Source organism: Notolepis coatsorum (assembly GCF_963971535.1).
Source record: "Notolepis coatsorum genome assembly, chromosome: 20".
NCBI classification, from domain to species: Eukaryota; Metazoa; Chordata; class Actinopteri; order Aulopiformes; family Paralepididae; genus Notolepis; species Notolepis coatsorum.
The window spans coordinates 55,088,718-55,105,545 of record NC_140184.1 but is presented as its reverse complement, the minus strand read 5'-3'; the positions used below and the strand labels follow the sequence as shown (position 1 = coordinate 55,105,545).

General features: G+C 42.8%; 1 protein-coding gene across 2 annotated transcripts in view; it reads left to right on the top strand.

Annotated features, from left to right (window-relative positions):
• heatr3 (HEAT repeat containing 3) overlaps window positions 1-16,828 on the top strand; it is a 43,103-nt gene that overhangs the window by 8,145 nt on the left and 18,130 nt on the right. For both annotated transcript variants that reach the window (XM_084337207.1, XM_084337206.1), the window contains exon 4: window positions 10,071-10,174. In XM_084337207.1, coding sequence (XP_084193333.1) covers window positions 10,071-10,174 — 104 coding nt within the window. The remainder of the gene's footprint in view (window positions 1-10,070; window positions 10,175-16,828) is intronic.

The following is a 16,828-nucleotide window of genomic DNA, read 5'->3' as shown; positions in this document are numbered from 1 at the left end:
TTGTCCTTGGCCCCGTTTGAGCCTCTTGAGCATGCGCCGTTGGGACAGCTGTCGTTCAAGACCGCGTTCTTGCTGGCCGTCACCTCCGCTAAACGCGTGGGTGAGCTCTGTGCTCTTTCGGTACGACCAGAGTGCCTGTCTTTTCGTTCCGATTGCGGTGCCACTCTGCGGCCTAATCCTGCCTTCGTGCCTAAAAATATCCGGAGTTCCTTCCGCTCCATCCGCCTCCTCATGCTAGTGAGTTGGAGGCGGGCCTTCACCTGTCATGTCCGGTCCGTGCTTTGGGGATTTACCTCAGCCGTACTCGGGGCCTCAGGGCTACCGATCAGATTTGTCTGTCACGGTGGTTCTCGTGCCGGTAAGGCACTATCGAAACAGCGCCTGTCCCATTGGTTGTGCGAGGGCATTGCCCTCTGCTACACGTTGGCCGGGCTGGATCCCCCTGGGGGCGTCAGGGCGCACTCCACTCGTGGGGTGGCGGCCTCTGCCGCTCTGCTGGGTGGGGCCTCGGTGGAGGACATCTGTGCTGCAGCTTCATGGTCCTCCCCGGGTCCCTTCGTAAGGTTTTACCTCATGGACATGACCGGGGATTCTGTCTCCCAGGCGGTTCTGGCGTCTGTGGCCTCTCCTGCTTCCCGTCCTTTAGTAGGGTAGCAGGGGTGTGTGGGTATGGGCCACAGTGTGTTGGGTCACACGTGGTTCCGCCTGTGCTGTGTGTTCAAGGGGTTCTAGTTCCCTCTTGCTTGCACTCGGGTGGAGTTGACTGCGCCCCCCCCTTCATTAGGAAGGATGGGGTGACGGGACTCTCCTTTCCCCTTGATGTGGGCTTACGGGTCCTCAGGGGGTGCATCTGTCGGGCCTCGCGTCCGCTCTACCCCATATCTCGGTATGGCTTAAGAGCGGGACGCGATGCAAGTACGCTATATAACGACAGGTTATGTATATAACCTAGTTATATGAGTACTGGCTAAGCGTCCCGCTCCTAGCGTGCCCTGAGTTCCCTTGGGGAAACTTTTCCTGGAAACGTTTTTTTCCGAGGAAGAGTGAGTGGTGACCACGCCTAGTACTTTATAGTACGCCACTATAGGGGCGGGGCCTGGCAGGTGGTGGGTGTATTTGTTTTTTCGTTGATGGTGTACAGTAGGTACATGAGATGAGGTATATCTCGGTATGGCTTAAGAGCGGGACGCTTAGCCAGTACTCGTATAACTATATAACCGTCGTTATAGGCCCAAACGCATTATATAGATTATCGATTGCCGTTTCCCCCCCCATACACGCTACACCAAAAAACTCAAATGTATATGATCAGTATACATTATGCCTCATCATGCGTGGAGGAAGGGGGGGTCGTTTATAATTCCACGATCATCAGTAACTGCTTTATGTAGGTTGGGTGGATATATTGATCAGATGGTTTGCAAACAAGGAAATGCACAATCGGGTTGAAAATAACGTTATATTCCTCTTACCGGGGGCCAATGAGACTGGCGGTGAAAGATCCCAATTATACAACGCTGATCGCCTAGGTCCATTTCCGGTTTGTATGGCGCAATAAACGCCGAAATCATATCGATTATTAAGTTTAGAAAGCGATCCATTATGTACATAGTGTCTGTCGGGAGTCCCGTAACGAGATGTGACTGCCGGATGATTTTCATCGCTGCACTGATGGCACATCCTGTTTGCGAGTGTAACTCGCCAGACCATCCACCAGGCGGCGGTATTGAGCCGTCGTTGCAGTCACATCTAAGGTCCAGCTGCAGGACCGGGGGTGGGTACATGGATTATGAATGCCATGGCGAAAAAATGAAATATTGATCTCAAAAACGCTGTACAGCGATCCTGGCAGACAACGCATGGCGGCCAATAACGCTGGACAGCGTTTTTGGCGCTGGATGTGTTAACGGATAGACAATTAAGGTAGAATAAAATTGTATGGAATATAAACTAAATTTAAATGAAAGTACAATATAATATAATTATAAAATAAAATGGGCCAGGGCTGTACAAGAAACAATGGAGAAATAACTCTGCACCTCTTATCTCATTACATAATCAAAATGTTCAGTGCTTAGTGAACTACTCATTAATTTGTCCACGCCTCATCTGAATGTTTGTTTTTCTACAGCGAAGGGTGTGGTTAACAAGTGCTCATTAGTTATTTAGATTCCAAACATTTTTGTGGTGTAGCAGCTGCCTAGAACAGCATCTGTCTGTCTGTCCCCACAAAAGTAGACCAATCGGAGTTGATGATGTCTCTGAAACAGCTACCCCAGCCAGCCAGCAAGCCACCTAGCTCTGAGAGCTGGTTATCAAGCCATGACAAGAATGAATGCAGTCCACGGAAATAACTAGGATACAAAATTGTGTCTGACACACATGCAACACACAGGAGCCTAGCCATACTATTTGAGAACAGAAGTAGATAAATGGGATATGGCATCTAGCAAGCTTACTTATCGTTAGCTGCTTCATTTATCACTATAGACAATTATCATGGTTAGTTTAGCGGTTTTGCTCCTACTCATTCAGTTTAGCAACTGGCTATATATAGCTAGGACACCAATTTCTTATCACTTCTCATATTAATCTGCAAAAAGATTCAACAGTGCTACAGCTCGGTAGCTAGATACAGATGTTGTCAAGACGTTCATTATTTTTGTAGGTAATTTAGTATACAGTGAAATATAACTTTTGTCTGTGTATCATGTCTTTACAATAGACGTATAAAGTGCGGACACTGTGGTTTACAATTCAATAGCACTAAGTGAGTTAAGTGCTGTGAAACAGATTATTTTATAGAGGAGCCCATTTAATACATCAATCGCTGGCTGGCTACGGCGCTGTGAGACTTGTTTGGATCTTGGACGCATGACAAAAGGCCTTCATACCTATGTGACAATGGCGGAACGAACTTCCCACCACAGTCAGGAGAGCTGAAACCCGCCCAATTTTACGCCGTCACCTAAAAACACTTCTTCAATATCTGAAATGAAAAAAAAAAATATATATATATACTATCTTTTACTATCATGCATTTAGCTACTAAGTAACCTTCCTTGCCTATATTACTACCTACTATACCAGTGTTTCCCAAACTCTGTGTTGCGACCCAAACACGGACCCGTTTTTATTGGGTCGCCAGTTAAAAAAAAAGACAACAGTAAAAAGTAATTTTTTCTTTTTTATATATATAAATAGATGTGTTGATTCAGTTTGGCACCACATACTTATGTGAATCTGGTTTTCTACTCTAGCATACCTGAAAAACAAATACAGAAACTCGACTAAATGCTCAGCATGACCTCATAATAGCACTTTCAAAAACCAAGCCCAGAATAGATCTGCTGGTTGAAAACTTCAACCAGCCACATACCTCTCATTCGATTTCATTGTGCCATAGATGAAATATTATACCCCTTCTAGCATGTCAGGTCAGTAGAATTTTTAAATAAGTCAGTACAAATTAATCAGAATGTTGCTCAATGTTGGGGTTTAAGGTTGAGGGACGGAGGGAGGGGGTAAGAAATGGAGAGTTGAAAAAGGGGTGAGAAATAGAAAGGAGAGTTGTTTTTAAAAGTGTTACAAAATTGTATGTACATATTAGGGCTGCAACGATTAGTCGACATAATCGACGACGTCGATTATAAAAAATCGTCGACGAGAAATTGTTGCGTCGATTAGTCATTAATAAATTTTTTTTTTTTTTTTTTTTGCACTACCTATCTTTGTGAGAGTGGCTTCTCAGGGTTCCAGACAACATCATAACATGATGATCCCATAGCAAATTTTGGACATTGAAAACATTGTTCCCCTGCAGGAGATGATGATCAGACTAGACACACAATACATTACACACGCACTCCTCTCACTCACACACAGCGATCAGAGTAAGACACACACATACACACTCCTCTCACTCACACACAGCGATCAGAGTAAGACACACACACTCCTCTCACTCACACACAGCGATCAGAGTAAGACACACACATTCACACTCCTCTCTCACACACAGTGATCAGAGTAAGACACACACACATACACAAATTACACAGTACACACCTCTCACTCACACAGCGATCAGAGTAAGACACACACACAAATTACACAGTACACACACTCCTCTCACTCACACAGCGATCAGAGTAAGACACACACACATACACACACACACGGACTCCTCTCACACACAGCAAACAAAAGTTATTTAAAGTACACTTCCACTTTAATTTGTATTATTTAATTTATTTATCTTGTTATGAGTGATTGCTGTATTGTTGTTCAAATACATTTTCATTTAAAGTGGCTTAAAGATCCAAATTCAAATGTTTCATGAGTCATTATTTTAATTTGCTATGGGATCATCATGTTATGATGTTGTTGTTTGGTCCTGACAAGAGTCTCAAAGTCTGGGGTGATGGTAGACAAGCAACTCTGAGGTCATGCTCAATGTCCAATCTGTTCCTCTGCTCTTGTCTTCAGCTGGACCAGAGCTGAGAAGCCACTTTCACAAAGATAGGTAATTAAAAAAAAAAAAAAAAATCAATTTTTTTTGTTGTTTACATTCGTTTTCGATTAGTCGACTAATCGAAAAAATAATCGGCAGATTAGTCGACTACCAAATTAGTCATTAGTTGCAGCCCTAGTACATATGTTATGAGGTGGTGAGCAACTTAACATTACACTCTGATTATTGCTGTGATGTACTTTTATAATTAAATAAATACATTTCATATACATTTGAAATTCATGGTTTGTTGTGTTCTTTATCAGTAGTTTATAAAAAATTATTATCTCCCCCCCCCCCCCCCCCCCCTTTCTTTTTCCGTTTTTTCTCCCATCCCAATGTTAGTTGTCATGCCAATTCCCAATCCCCTTCCTGGTCGTTGCGCACTCTACCCCCTACCGTCGGTCCGGGAGGGCGGAGACTATCGCATGCTTCCTCCGACACATGTGTACCCAGCCCACCGTTTCTTTTCACCTGGCAGCGCGGACTCTCACTGGGAGAGTGTAACATGTGGAAGGTCACACTACCTCTCTTAGATCCTTCCCTTGCTGTGCAGGCGCCCCGACCGAACTGTAGGAGTCGCTGTTTACAACGACCAGGACCCACCCTCGCCGGGTTTCCCACCCGCTAACACTGCCAATTGTGTTAGTATGGACGGTCGGCCAACCCGGAAGCACCACAGCTGGATTCAATCCCACTGTCTCTGTGGTGGTAGACAGACGCTTAGTCCGCTGCACTACCCGGCCGCCCTATAAATGTATTATGGCAATTCATTATGTATTTTTGTAAGTTTGGGTCCCGGGGAAACACCAAATTTCTCTTTTGGGTCTTGAGCTGAAAAAGTTTGGGAACCCCTTGTTAGATTCTGATCAATCGGCCAGTATCACGTCTTCTTGTGTTATCCTCTCTCCATCCACTCCCTCTGCGTTGTGTACTTTTAATGATCCTGACGTCTCATATACTGGCTGTACAATCCTTATCTCTCCCCGTTAGTGCAAACCGCCACCATAATGTTTCACCACCTTCGTAAGAATTCGACACCTTGCCAGCATACCTTTCTTGAAAGAGCGTTGTTTATTGATATAAACAGAAGCCTCAGCCCAGATGTTATCAGATTGTATTTTCATTGCTATCGTCTCTGCTGTTATTCAGTCCAATGGTGGCTCAGGCCTTGTCTAGCCAGAACCCTTCTCCCGTTAGCTGAAGCTAATGATGATGTGTCATAACCCCCCCCCCCCACCGGCGAGGGTGAGAGGGATGAGAGTCTCTGATGGTTTCTTCCCTCTTAGTCTCAGTCAGATTGTAGTCTGCCCTTAGTCGCTCTTGGTCTGCCTTACACCCGGAAACACTGTTCGACTTATAGATCTTCGTCATAGCAACGGAGGCCCCGCCCCTCTCCTGGTTGTCATGCGACGCGCTGTCATGACAACTGCTAATAACCTTTCACACATTTTAAACGCAGTTTCTACTGTCAAACCCTCTCCCTCGCTCTGCCTGTCTTCTGTGCCCGCCGTATCAGCTTGTTGTGTTCTAGATCGGAATGTCAACATCCTGCTCGGTCAGTGTGCTGCCAGCCACCAGACCGCTATTCCACCACCGTCTGCTAAGGCAAACACATTTCGACCCTCTCTGACCTGGCACCGTTTATATGCTACCATCTCCCCCCAATCTATACATCACATACATTGAAAAACACCCCAAAACACCAGTTTTCTCTCATTCCCCCCTTTGATTCTTAATCAACCTTCAGAATCAACAGACTACATGGTTTATCAATTAATTATACCCAAAAATAGACTCATAACAATTAGGGCCTCTCCGTCTGCTGTTTGCCTTATTGTTTTCCATTACACGCATCACACCTAAACCAGAAAGGATAAACAACGGTCAGGGAGGAGAGAGGGAGAGAGAGACAGAGAAAGACACAGATTTGCAACTTTTCAGACAACACACCTAAACCCTTTGGCCCCCCTTACTTAGGTACACCCCACGTCAAGTCAGGGCGCTCCCTTCCCTCTTACAGTACACCCAGGGTTAGAAATTTAAAAAAAAAATCAAGGGCTTTTTTTTGCCCCCCTTAATTGATTTTCGGGGGCTTTTTTTGTATTTCGGGGGCACTGAATTTTTATGATAAATGGTAGGGGTGGGACGGTTCACAAAATGGACGGTTTGGTTCGTATCACGATTTTGGGGTCACGGTTTTCAGTTCGATATGTTAATTTTTATTAAAAAAAAATTTAACACTCAAATCTAAACATGCTTCTCATTTATTAAAAATAAAATAAAAGGGTTAGTGTTTACAGCCTTAAATAATGTTTGGCACACAAAGACCGAACTGACTGAAAAATATAGGCTACATTTGTCAAAGTATTAACTTAGTGCAAACAAACAATATGCTCAGCCAGCACTAGACTTTCCTTTCTTTAATATAAACACACAAAAACAATGTCAACCATGTTTAAATTCCCTGATTGTCAGTTCTTAATGGAAAGATTCGTTTTCTGCTTGAAATGATTATGTTTCTGTCTACATTTATTTAGACTAACATTATTTAAATATTGAGTGCAACTGTGGTGGATTACGTAATTCGGTGAGTTGGAACTGTCTATGGGTTGGCGCCGGGTCCCCACGGACATTTTAGCGTCACGGACCACCAGCTCAGGCAATGTTATCAGCTCCGGTAACGTTAGGAGGAGTTCATAACATCAACATGCAGTGGAAAAGCAGCAATAGTCCCGGTTGGAGTTAGTAAAACACAGTTGTATGTTAGCCTTCTTGGATGTTGAATAAACGCCTATCATTGTCTTTAAACACCCCGCCTCTCAGACTCCCATTTCCTTCTCTGCTACAGTAGCTAGTAGCTACGGTGACATTTCATTGACTACAGTATTAGCTTGCATCGGGCTACCATAGTTAAAACGTGCGTTGTGTTTACAAACTCCTAACGCTATGGCAAGATGTGTGTAGGCCTATGTAATGTTAATGGCTATGTTTTTAAAGTCGTAATGAAGATTGATTTATATTGTGCGTGCCATTTTTACACAAACTGACTAGCACCTGGCAGCTGGCTGCAGTGCTGCTGCTGCCTGCAGCCAGTGCAAAACACCGGCTCCGCCAAATGAATTTTTTTTATTTGCGAGTCATCTGAACCGTACGATACACAGACGCTCCATTACCGGATAAATATATATATATAATTAGTAAACTGTCGGGGGCATTAAGTGCCCCCCTTAACTGATTTTCGAGGGCATTTTGTCCATTTTCAAGGGCATTATGCCCCAAGCCCCCGTTAATTTCGAACCCGGAGTACACCCCCCATCTTGGGCCGGTCCCGTCTTCTATTTCAGCGACGGCTCCTTTCCTGAGCTGGTCCCCGTTCCAGGGCGAGGTCCCCTAGGCAAAAATTTCTCCCCTGGTCTGCTACTGCTCAGTGCCTCTGGCTGTCCTCTCCACATCTGCTCTCCCACCGCCGCCGTCTCCTCTCTCTCGTCTGATGATCTGTGTACCAGGTTGTAGTGCCTGGCCCCTGCTGCCCCCTCCTCCTCCAGTCTGTCTCCTGGTCGTCTCCATCGCTGTCGGTTATCTCCAGACTCTGAAAGCAGAAACACAACACCAGCAGTCGTCTGTACACTCAACCCTTGTGTTTTCTATTAGTCTACGACCTTCTCCACACCTATTATCTGTCCTACAGGGTAGTTCCCTGTTTGTCGTCTTCCGTCGTGACACCAGCAGCTAACCGATTCCCACTTCCGTCGCCCTATCTCTTCGTCCCACGATTGGCCCCCAGCGCGCGCCAGTTCTGTCTGGTGACTGTCTTCTGAAGACTGCCTATTTCTCAGGTGTGAGAAGTTGCAACTGGAGATCAAACTTCCTCTTTATTTTCATAATTCAATTAACTGCACCTCATCTCTCTGTGCAATTCTTATTTAACCCATTGTATGATTAAACTCTATTTAATTAACCTGTATATCTATATTATTATTATAATAAATCCACCCTCTCCCTGCTCCAGTAGATTCTGACTTGAAACACTCCCCCACTCCGCCACTAGATGGTAGTACAGACCTATCTTCAAAAATGTGCCTGCATTATCCCACTGCCCCCCCCTAGATGGCGGCCAAACTCAGTCTAGAGTATTTTAGCTGACCTATCACTCTCTCTTATCCATTAGCCTCCTTGTGGCTCTTTGTGGCCATCTTGTCTGCTCAATTTTGTTGACATTTCCTCTCATCTTATCTCGCTCATCCTCCTCGTGGCCCTTTGCGGCCATCTTGTCTCCGTGCCTAACTGCCGACCTTTTTATTTTTTTCCTTCACTGTCCCTTTAATGCCTCAAACACTCTTTTCTACCTATTAGGGCAGTGTTTCTCAAAGTGGGGGGCGCGCCCCCCAGGGGGGCGCAGAGGCATGACAGGGGGGGCCTTGAGATTTATTAAAAAAAATTAAAATTAAAAAACTTTAAAAATTTTTTTTTGGATTACAGAAAATTATCACTAAAGTGCTATCTGTTGCAGCTGCACTGTTCTCCATGAAAATACCATTTCTCAAAATCTGAAAATCATTATTTAATAAAACACAGAAAAGGATCACCAAGTTACTCTGGATAAAAAAAACCTTTACAGACAACATTGAGACAAAGCTTCCTGACACATCTCCATCCAAACTCTTGGAAGAACTCTTTGAAATCTAATCTGATACCACCTGGAGAGCTAGTTTCAGAGTGTGGTGCTGAGTACCAAGTATCTCATCTCATGGCCCACCAAGTATCTCATGATGCAGCAGTTAAGGTGTTGATACCATTCAGCACCACATACAGTATCTGTGTGAAGCTGGCTTTTCATCCATGACAGCTCTGAAAACAAAATATAGGGCCTATTTGAAAGGTCACGATATTGGTGTTATTTCAATAAATTTAAACATGGCCCATTTCATGACTATTTTGTTGGGGCGAGGGGGGGGGGGGGGGGCCCAAAATATTTTGGTCCGCCAAAGGGGGGCCTGACAGAAAAAGTTTGAGAAGCACTGTATTAAGGGATGCTATCTCAGACTAATACTCTTGCCTGATCGGACATAATACCCACTGGTAAATCTCCTTTAGACTTTCCTCCTGTCATGACAACAGTCCCGCCCTAACAATCTTTCGATCTGGTTCCAGCACCCCCCCCCCCCCCCCCCCCCCCTCCTCCTGCATTTACACTCCCAACACCAAAAACCGTGCAGCCTGCCTCTCTTCTCATCTCGCTCATACCATTCTGCACAGTGGCTTCTGTGCTCTAAGCACTGTTTTGTTTGTCTAAAGATAAGAACCTCGGGTTTCAAAACAAAAACCGTGCCGCTGTACTATACTAATCTGTCTGTACTACTATGCACTCAAGACTGTAGCACCAAAGTTCAACACTCTTTGATGAACAATGTTACTTAGCTGCTAGAGTTGTACCCTTCCTGCCGACCTGTTGTACAGCATCAGCTAAATTATTACATTTAAATGTAAATGTGATAAATCAGTGGGTTGAAACGTCAGCGGACGTTTTGTGAAACTGGTATTGTTTTCCCTACAGTGCTGTGCCGGGTTTGAGACCAGCGCCCAGGCGGTGTCGGAGCAGAAGAAGAATCAGGTGGAACACGTGGCCAATGAGGCTGTGAACCTACTGTGGAATCTGTGGTGAGTGAGAGGCTTTGAGAATACATTTTCACTAATATTCTGTAATAATGCAGCAACACTTAAACACTTAAAGTATCTGTTTAGGGGTGCACCGATATATTGGTCGGGTATCGGTATTGGCCGATAAGTGCCTTGTTGACTGCCATCGGCCGATAAGCTCAAATGTGCCGATGGCAGTAGCCGATAAATATCCATCAATTTGTGTCACGTCAATCTGGCCCACACATTCAAACTTTGAAAAAAGTTTCAGTCAAGCGACCTGCACAACGCCGCCCCCACACACACGCTACTGCATCAAAGTTACTGCTTATGATTAACACTTTAATCGCCGAAGACGCTGTTCAGCGTCTTTCCCCGCCATGCTTATTCTGCCGCAGACGCTGGACAGCGTCTTTGATATCAATATTTCAAAAATCTGTGATCGAAATCATATTTCTCCCCCGGAGACATTATATGTACTGGTGAGCCCCTCTCAACTCTCCAACGGTTCAAGAGCGCCATCTGGTGGCCGATCGGCGGATCGCCCAGGGCAGAAACAGGAAGTGGAAGCTGGTGCTCATTTCAATTCGGTCCGATCACTCGCTAATAGTCCCAGGAGCTGATCACAACGGATAGCAATCCATTACCAATAACTCGATAAACAACATGATTTGGACGTATATACTATTATACAACCTGGAAATGGATCGGATATTTCAACATCCCATAATAGAAAAATATCTGTTCCACGCTCATCTCCCAACGGCGCGAGGAAGCTACGGTGAGTTTCGGCGTTATTTTTTAATGTCTTCGATACCAACTGCTCTAATGATCATATCACCCACACTAGATGAATGATATAACGTTGCCCACGGAATTATAAACTACCCCCCCCCCCCCCCCATCCGGTCAACATCAGATCATACGTAGTAACTCCTAGAAGCACGTCCAGTTGAAATTTTTTATCTCTCACATATTCCTACCAAACTGTATTTGATCATCAATATAATGCATTTAGGGCTATAAATCAAGTTCTGGAGAAAGCTGCAGAAAACGATAAAAACATACTTATACTTTAGACCGTATTTTAGTATGAATATTAGAATGAAAAAGTATAACGTTGCTACACCCTGAACAATAGATATAGGACGTTGAATGGGCCATAGTAATGTCAATTTAGCAATACAATTTAAAAAGTTATAGCCCTGCAAAGAAGGGGAACTTCTCCATGTTAAATAGGGCTGGCGAGGGATGGTAAATTATGAATTTAACCCCGGCGATCAAAGTGTTAACAGGCATTCGTTTTGTGGCATTAACATTATATAGTTACACGTTCAATAACATCAGCGTATTTACCGGACCATAGCAAGCATTACTCATTCATATCTCTCACTTCCTTCCTTTGCTCAGAGAGCCCGTACTGAGTTGTACCCATTCTGCAATCTGTTAATAAAGTTTTCAATCAGACAAATGTATAGAAAAGCTTTTATTATAACATTCGTTGCAGTAAAATCATTATGCCTCGGGGAGCTAACGTTATTAGCGCCGGTAGGTTTGTTGTTGATCTCTCGCTGCAGATCAATGGCGGACTTCCTGGAAGTAAAGCGCTTGCCGATTGGTGGTAAGAAGAGCAGGGGCGGGTGCAAGCGGTGTGACGTAATTGGCAGAATCGACTGTCAATCAAAATTGTTCCGTTGCATTGCTTTGGTTGAGAGATGGTGCTCTCTTATTAAAACTAATAAACAAGTCTTTCTTGAGCAAGACAAGTTAGTCTGTTATGAAAGCCAGTGAGTATTGTATGACTCAGGCCTCAGCAATAATCATGACTCAATCATGAGCATTATAAAATAAAAACACACATGGCATGGTGGAATTAATACCATAAACATATTTCTTGATGTTTCCTTTTTTTAAGTAAGTAAAGAGGCCTATGTTCATATCAGTGAGCACAATTTGTAACACAAAAAGAGACGTGTAGCCTATTTATTTATTTAATATTTTATTTATTCATTTTATTATTATTATTTGTTGCCATGCCTAAAATAATAGTCAAGCATAGGGCTAAAACATTTTCATAAACAATAATATAATTTTTTGTTATATGGTTATAATAAAAGCTTTTCTATACATTTGTCTGATTGATTGATTGAAAACTTTATTAACAGATTGCAGAATGGGTACAGTACAGCTCAGTGGACTGGAGGATGAAGACCAGAAAAAGACTTTCGGCTTTTTTACACAAGGGTCCTCCATTTTCAATTCATCAAAACATTTAGAGACATACATGCAGTAGTTTCATAAAAAATAAAATAATAATAATTAAAAAAAAAATTATTATAATTTTTTCTTTTTTTTGCCACAAATATCGGTATCGGCCGATTGTGTTAGTTGAACAATCGGTATCGGTGGCAAATCTTCATATCGGTGCATCCCTAAATCCGTTGATACAGAGTACTGAGCCAATACGTTATTTTTACTGAACAGAATAGACTTAAAGACTTACTTGAAGAAATAAGGAAAAAACTAAGGCACTCATCTTTTAGTGAAAGAAAAAAGAAGATAAAATGCCTTTATTTCATTGGCAAGTTCTTATATACAGAACATGGTTAAATGTTCTGTATATAAGTTTCGGCGTCCAGTCTTCTTCAGGGAGTTTTGTCGAAGTTAATATTTTAACTAGGGCTGGGACTTTATTGCATTCATTTCGATTAATTAACTACAGAAATAATTAAAAGTTAAAAAAAATTATGCATTTAATCTAAGGCTGTCGAAGTTGACGCACAATTCTATTAACGCCACCATTTTTTTAAACTCGCAATTAACTTTTACTAGACTTCACTCGGGTGTATTATTGTATTATCAGTGTGTGTGTGTGGGGGGGGTGAGTCCTAAGCCCTTGTGTGGGTGAATGTAACATTACATTTACATTTAGTCATTTAGCTGACGCTTTTATCCAAAGCGACTTACAAGTTCCAAACCAATGGAGTCAGTCACCTTGTTTGCAGGGCTATAACTATATTCTATATTATAGCTATGGATGCAATACTATGGCCCATTTGACATCGAGTATCTATCGTTCAAGATGTGAAAAAGAAAAAAAAATCCATCCATACATTTCCGTTTTATACCGTGGTGAATATATGTATGGTTTTAGAGCGGTTTAGGGTCATTCCTGGGAGGCTAGTAATAGCCTGCGACGTGTATTATACTTAATCCATTGGCATTTCGTCCCTACACGCGCTACAATTAAAAATTCAAATGCATATGATCTGTATTATGTTCCATCATGAATGCATGAAAGGGGGGGGGGGGGGGGGGGTCGTTTCTGATTAATTGATTGTCAATAACGGCATTCGTTAGTACAACAACATACACTGATCTGGGCGATGGCTATGAAAACAAGGCACAATCAAGATGAAATTGACGTTAAATTGCTCTTACCTGTGGCCGGTGGGATTCCAAAAAGAATATTCCAATTATTTGATTGCCATCTGGTAGATCGTATGTCCATTTGGCCCACGACATAACCCACCACAGCATAATTAATCGGGGGTCCCGAAAACGATTCAATGCGATCGGGTGAAGCCCTAGGTTCAGGTTACTAGAAAAGTCCACCCGGACCAATATAATCGACGCACAGCCCAATACAGAGTTTCAAAGGATGTGCAATACCGGCCGCATCCTACCAGGCGGCGGTATTGAACTTTTGCGATCTCAGACTAATTCCCTATGGTAACACCAAGGTCCCTGGATGAATAATGAATAAAAATATCGGAAAAACGGGCAGCTGGGTAGCGCAGCGGACTAAGCACTCGCCTAGTCAGCGGTACCTCCGGCTTGGTCAGTCGTCCCTACTAACACAATTGGCAGTGTTAGCGGGTGGGAAGCCGGTGGGGTATGTATCCTGGTCGTTGTAAACAGCGACTCCTACTGGTCGGTCGGGGCGCCTGTGCAGCAGGGAAGGGATCTGGGGGAGATAGTGTGATCCTCCCACGAGTTAGGTCGCTTTCACACAGGGGCTGTTTGGTCCGGACTTTCGGACCAGAATTCGATAGTCCGGTTTTTCGGGTTTGTGTGAATGCGTGTCGAACTCGGTTCGCGGACCAAACAGGCGAACTCTGGTCAGCCTGAAAACGTCGGTCTCGGTACGGCTTCATCGGACCAAACGCGAACCAAATATAGGAAGTGATTATTATTACCACTGCTCGCAGCACTCACTGCAAAACAAGCACACTGCATCTAATCTCTCTATCTATCTATCTATCTATCTATCTATCTATCTATCTATCTATCTATCTATCTATCTATCTATCTATCTATCTATCTATCTATCTATCTATCTATCTATATATCTAACTGTGCATCTTGGGAAGAAGGAAGAAAAAACGCGGCTTATTATTATTACCGAGGCGCACGGCATTGGATCAATGCCACGTCAATACTATTATTACCTTACCACTGCTCGCAGCATTCATTCACTGCAAAACAAGCACGCTGCATCTATCTATCTATCTATCTATCTATCTATCTATCTATCTATCTATCTATCTATCTATCTATCTATCTATCTATCTATCTATCTATCTATATATCTGTGCATCTTGGGAAGAAGGAAGAAAAAACGCGGCTTATTATATTATTAATAAAACAGCTACTTGTGTGGGCACTCATAAAAACACCGTGGTCTACAAGTTGTTTAGCGAGAGGATGGTGGTAATGTGCTTCAATAGAACAATGGATCAATGCCATGTCAAAACTCGCCTCCGCTGGGACTCGCAGTCCACACACTGTCAGACACACACACACACGCGCGCACACACAGGCTCGCAGCCACACACACATTTCCACTGTCCAATAGACAAGCGCCCTTTTCGACCGCGTGACATTGTTCAGAAGTTTCGGTCCGCCTCACAGATTTTTATGTGAACGCAGGCGAACCAAATGAAGAATGCAACAATGTTGCAACTTCACCCCCAGAACCGCACAGAGTCCACCAAAACTATATGTGAAAGCGACCTTACACTCCCCCGGTGAGAGTCCTCGCTGTCAGGTGAAAAGAAGCGGCTGGCTGTATCGGAGGAAGACATGTGGTAGTCTTATAATAATAACTTTAATAATAATAATAACTTTATTTGTATAGCACTTTTCATACAGAAGTTGCAGTTCAAAGTGCTTCACAACAGTAAAAAATACAGGCATAAGCGAGCATGAAAAAGATAGAGGTAGCAAGGTAAGGTAAATCAGTGTTTCACATTAGGATCTAGCATCCCAATAGGTTCTCTGTTTACAGTTTCATTCAGTAATACAAATAATAAAAATTGTTTAAAATGATTCAGTTTAAAAATAGTCTAAAAATTATAAAATAGAACGGACATACAACAGAGTATTCAACATACAGAGCAGTGCATCAGTAAGAAGTAAAAAGTGTGATAAAATAGTTCAATTTTGAATTACAACAGAGCAGTGCTCCTAAAATTACAGTGCATCATTATAGTAATATTCCACAATTATTACATTTGATAGTAATAATGGCACACAGTCATAAATTCACCAACATGCGCATTTGTTGATACATGCAGGACTTTGAGACAGACGTATGCGTATTACCGCTGCCATGTTTGGCGCGGAGCAGAACCGACACATGAATTTGATAGGAATTGTCATTTAAATGCCTGAGCAAAGAAATAGGTTTTAAGCTGTCTTTTGAAGATGTCTAGTAAGTTGGCTTCCCTGATGTTTGGGGGGAGTTTGTTCCATAGTTTTGGGGCATAGTTGATAAAGGCTGCATTACCGATCCTCTTTTGACTGTTTCTGGGAGCCTCTAGTAGTCCAGCAGCTGATGACCGCAGTGTTCTTGCTGGCCTGTAATTTATTAGAGTGTTGGCGATGTAGCTAGGTCCCTGTCCATTTAGAGCTTTGTATGTATGGAGAAGGACCTTAAAGTCAATTCTAAATGTTACAGGAAGCCAGTGTAAAGCAGCTAAGACTGGACTAATGTGCTCTCTCCTTTTGGTTCTAGTTAGCAGTCGGGCTGCAGAGTTTTGGATTAGCTGAAGCCTCTCTGTGGTTTTCTTAGGGAGACCTGTGAAAAGTGCATTACAGTAGTCTAACCGGCTAGATATGAATGTCTTCTCCCTCCCTAGGCTGACAGTAGGGGGCAAAAGCGTGCAACGATCAGGAAGGGAATTGGCATAACGACTAAATTGGGATGGGAGAAAAATACGGAAAAAAGGGGTGAGAAAAAGTAGATAAAAAAAAAAAGGAAAAACTATCAAATAACGTATATATACGTGGTTGGCGTTCAAAGGATGGCGCCCAATAACGTATATAATCGTTGTTGGCAGAGAGAGTTAATAATACATTTTATATTTCTTAATTTACTTGAAATTGATTGCCAACTTTCTTTTGTTAATCAGATCTTTGTAATTATTTTGTGTTTAAAAAGAGGTATCATACATTTTGCCTGCAAAAGTATTACTACTTCGGATATAAAATATTTCAGTATTGTTTTCCACCAAAATACTACAAAATTTGACTATTTACTCCCTTTCCAGGTAAGCTTGCCTGAAATTATTGGTATCTACGAATTCTTTGCCATCTCTAGTTCCATATGGTACTAGTAGAGCCTGTGAAAGATGGTAATGTTGCTGGGCTGATATTCCAATTTTGAATATC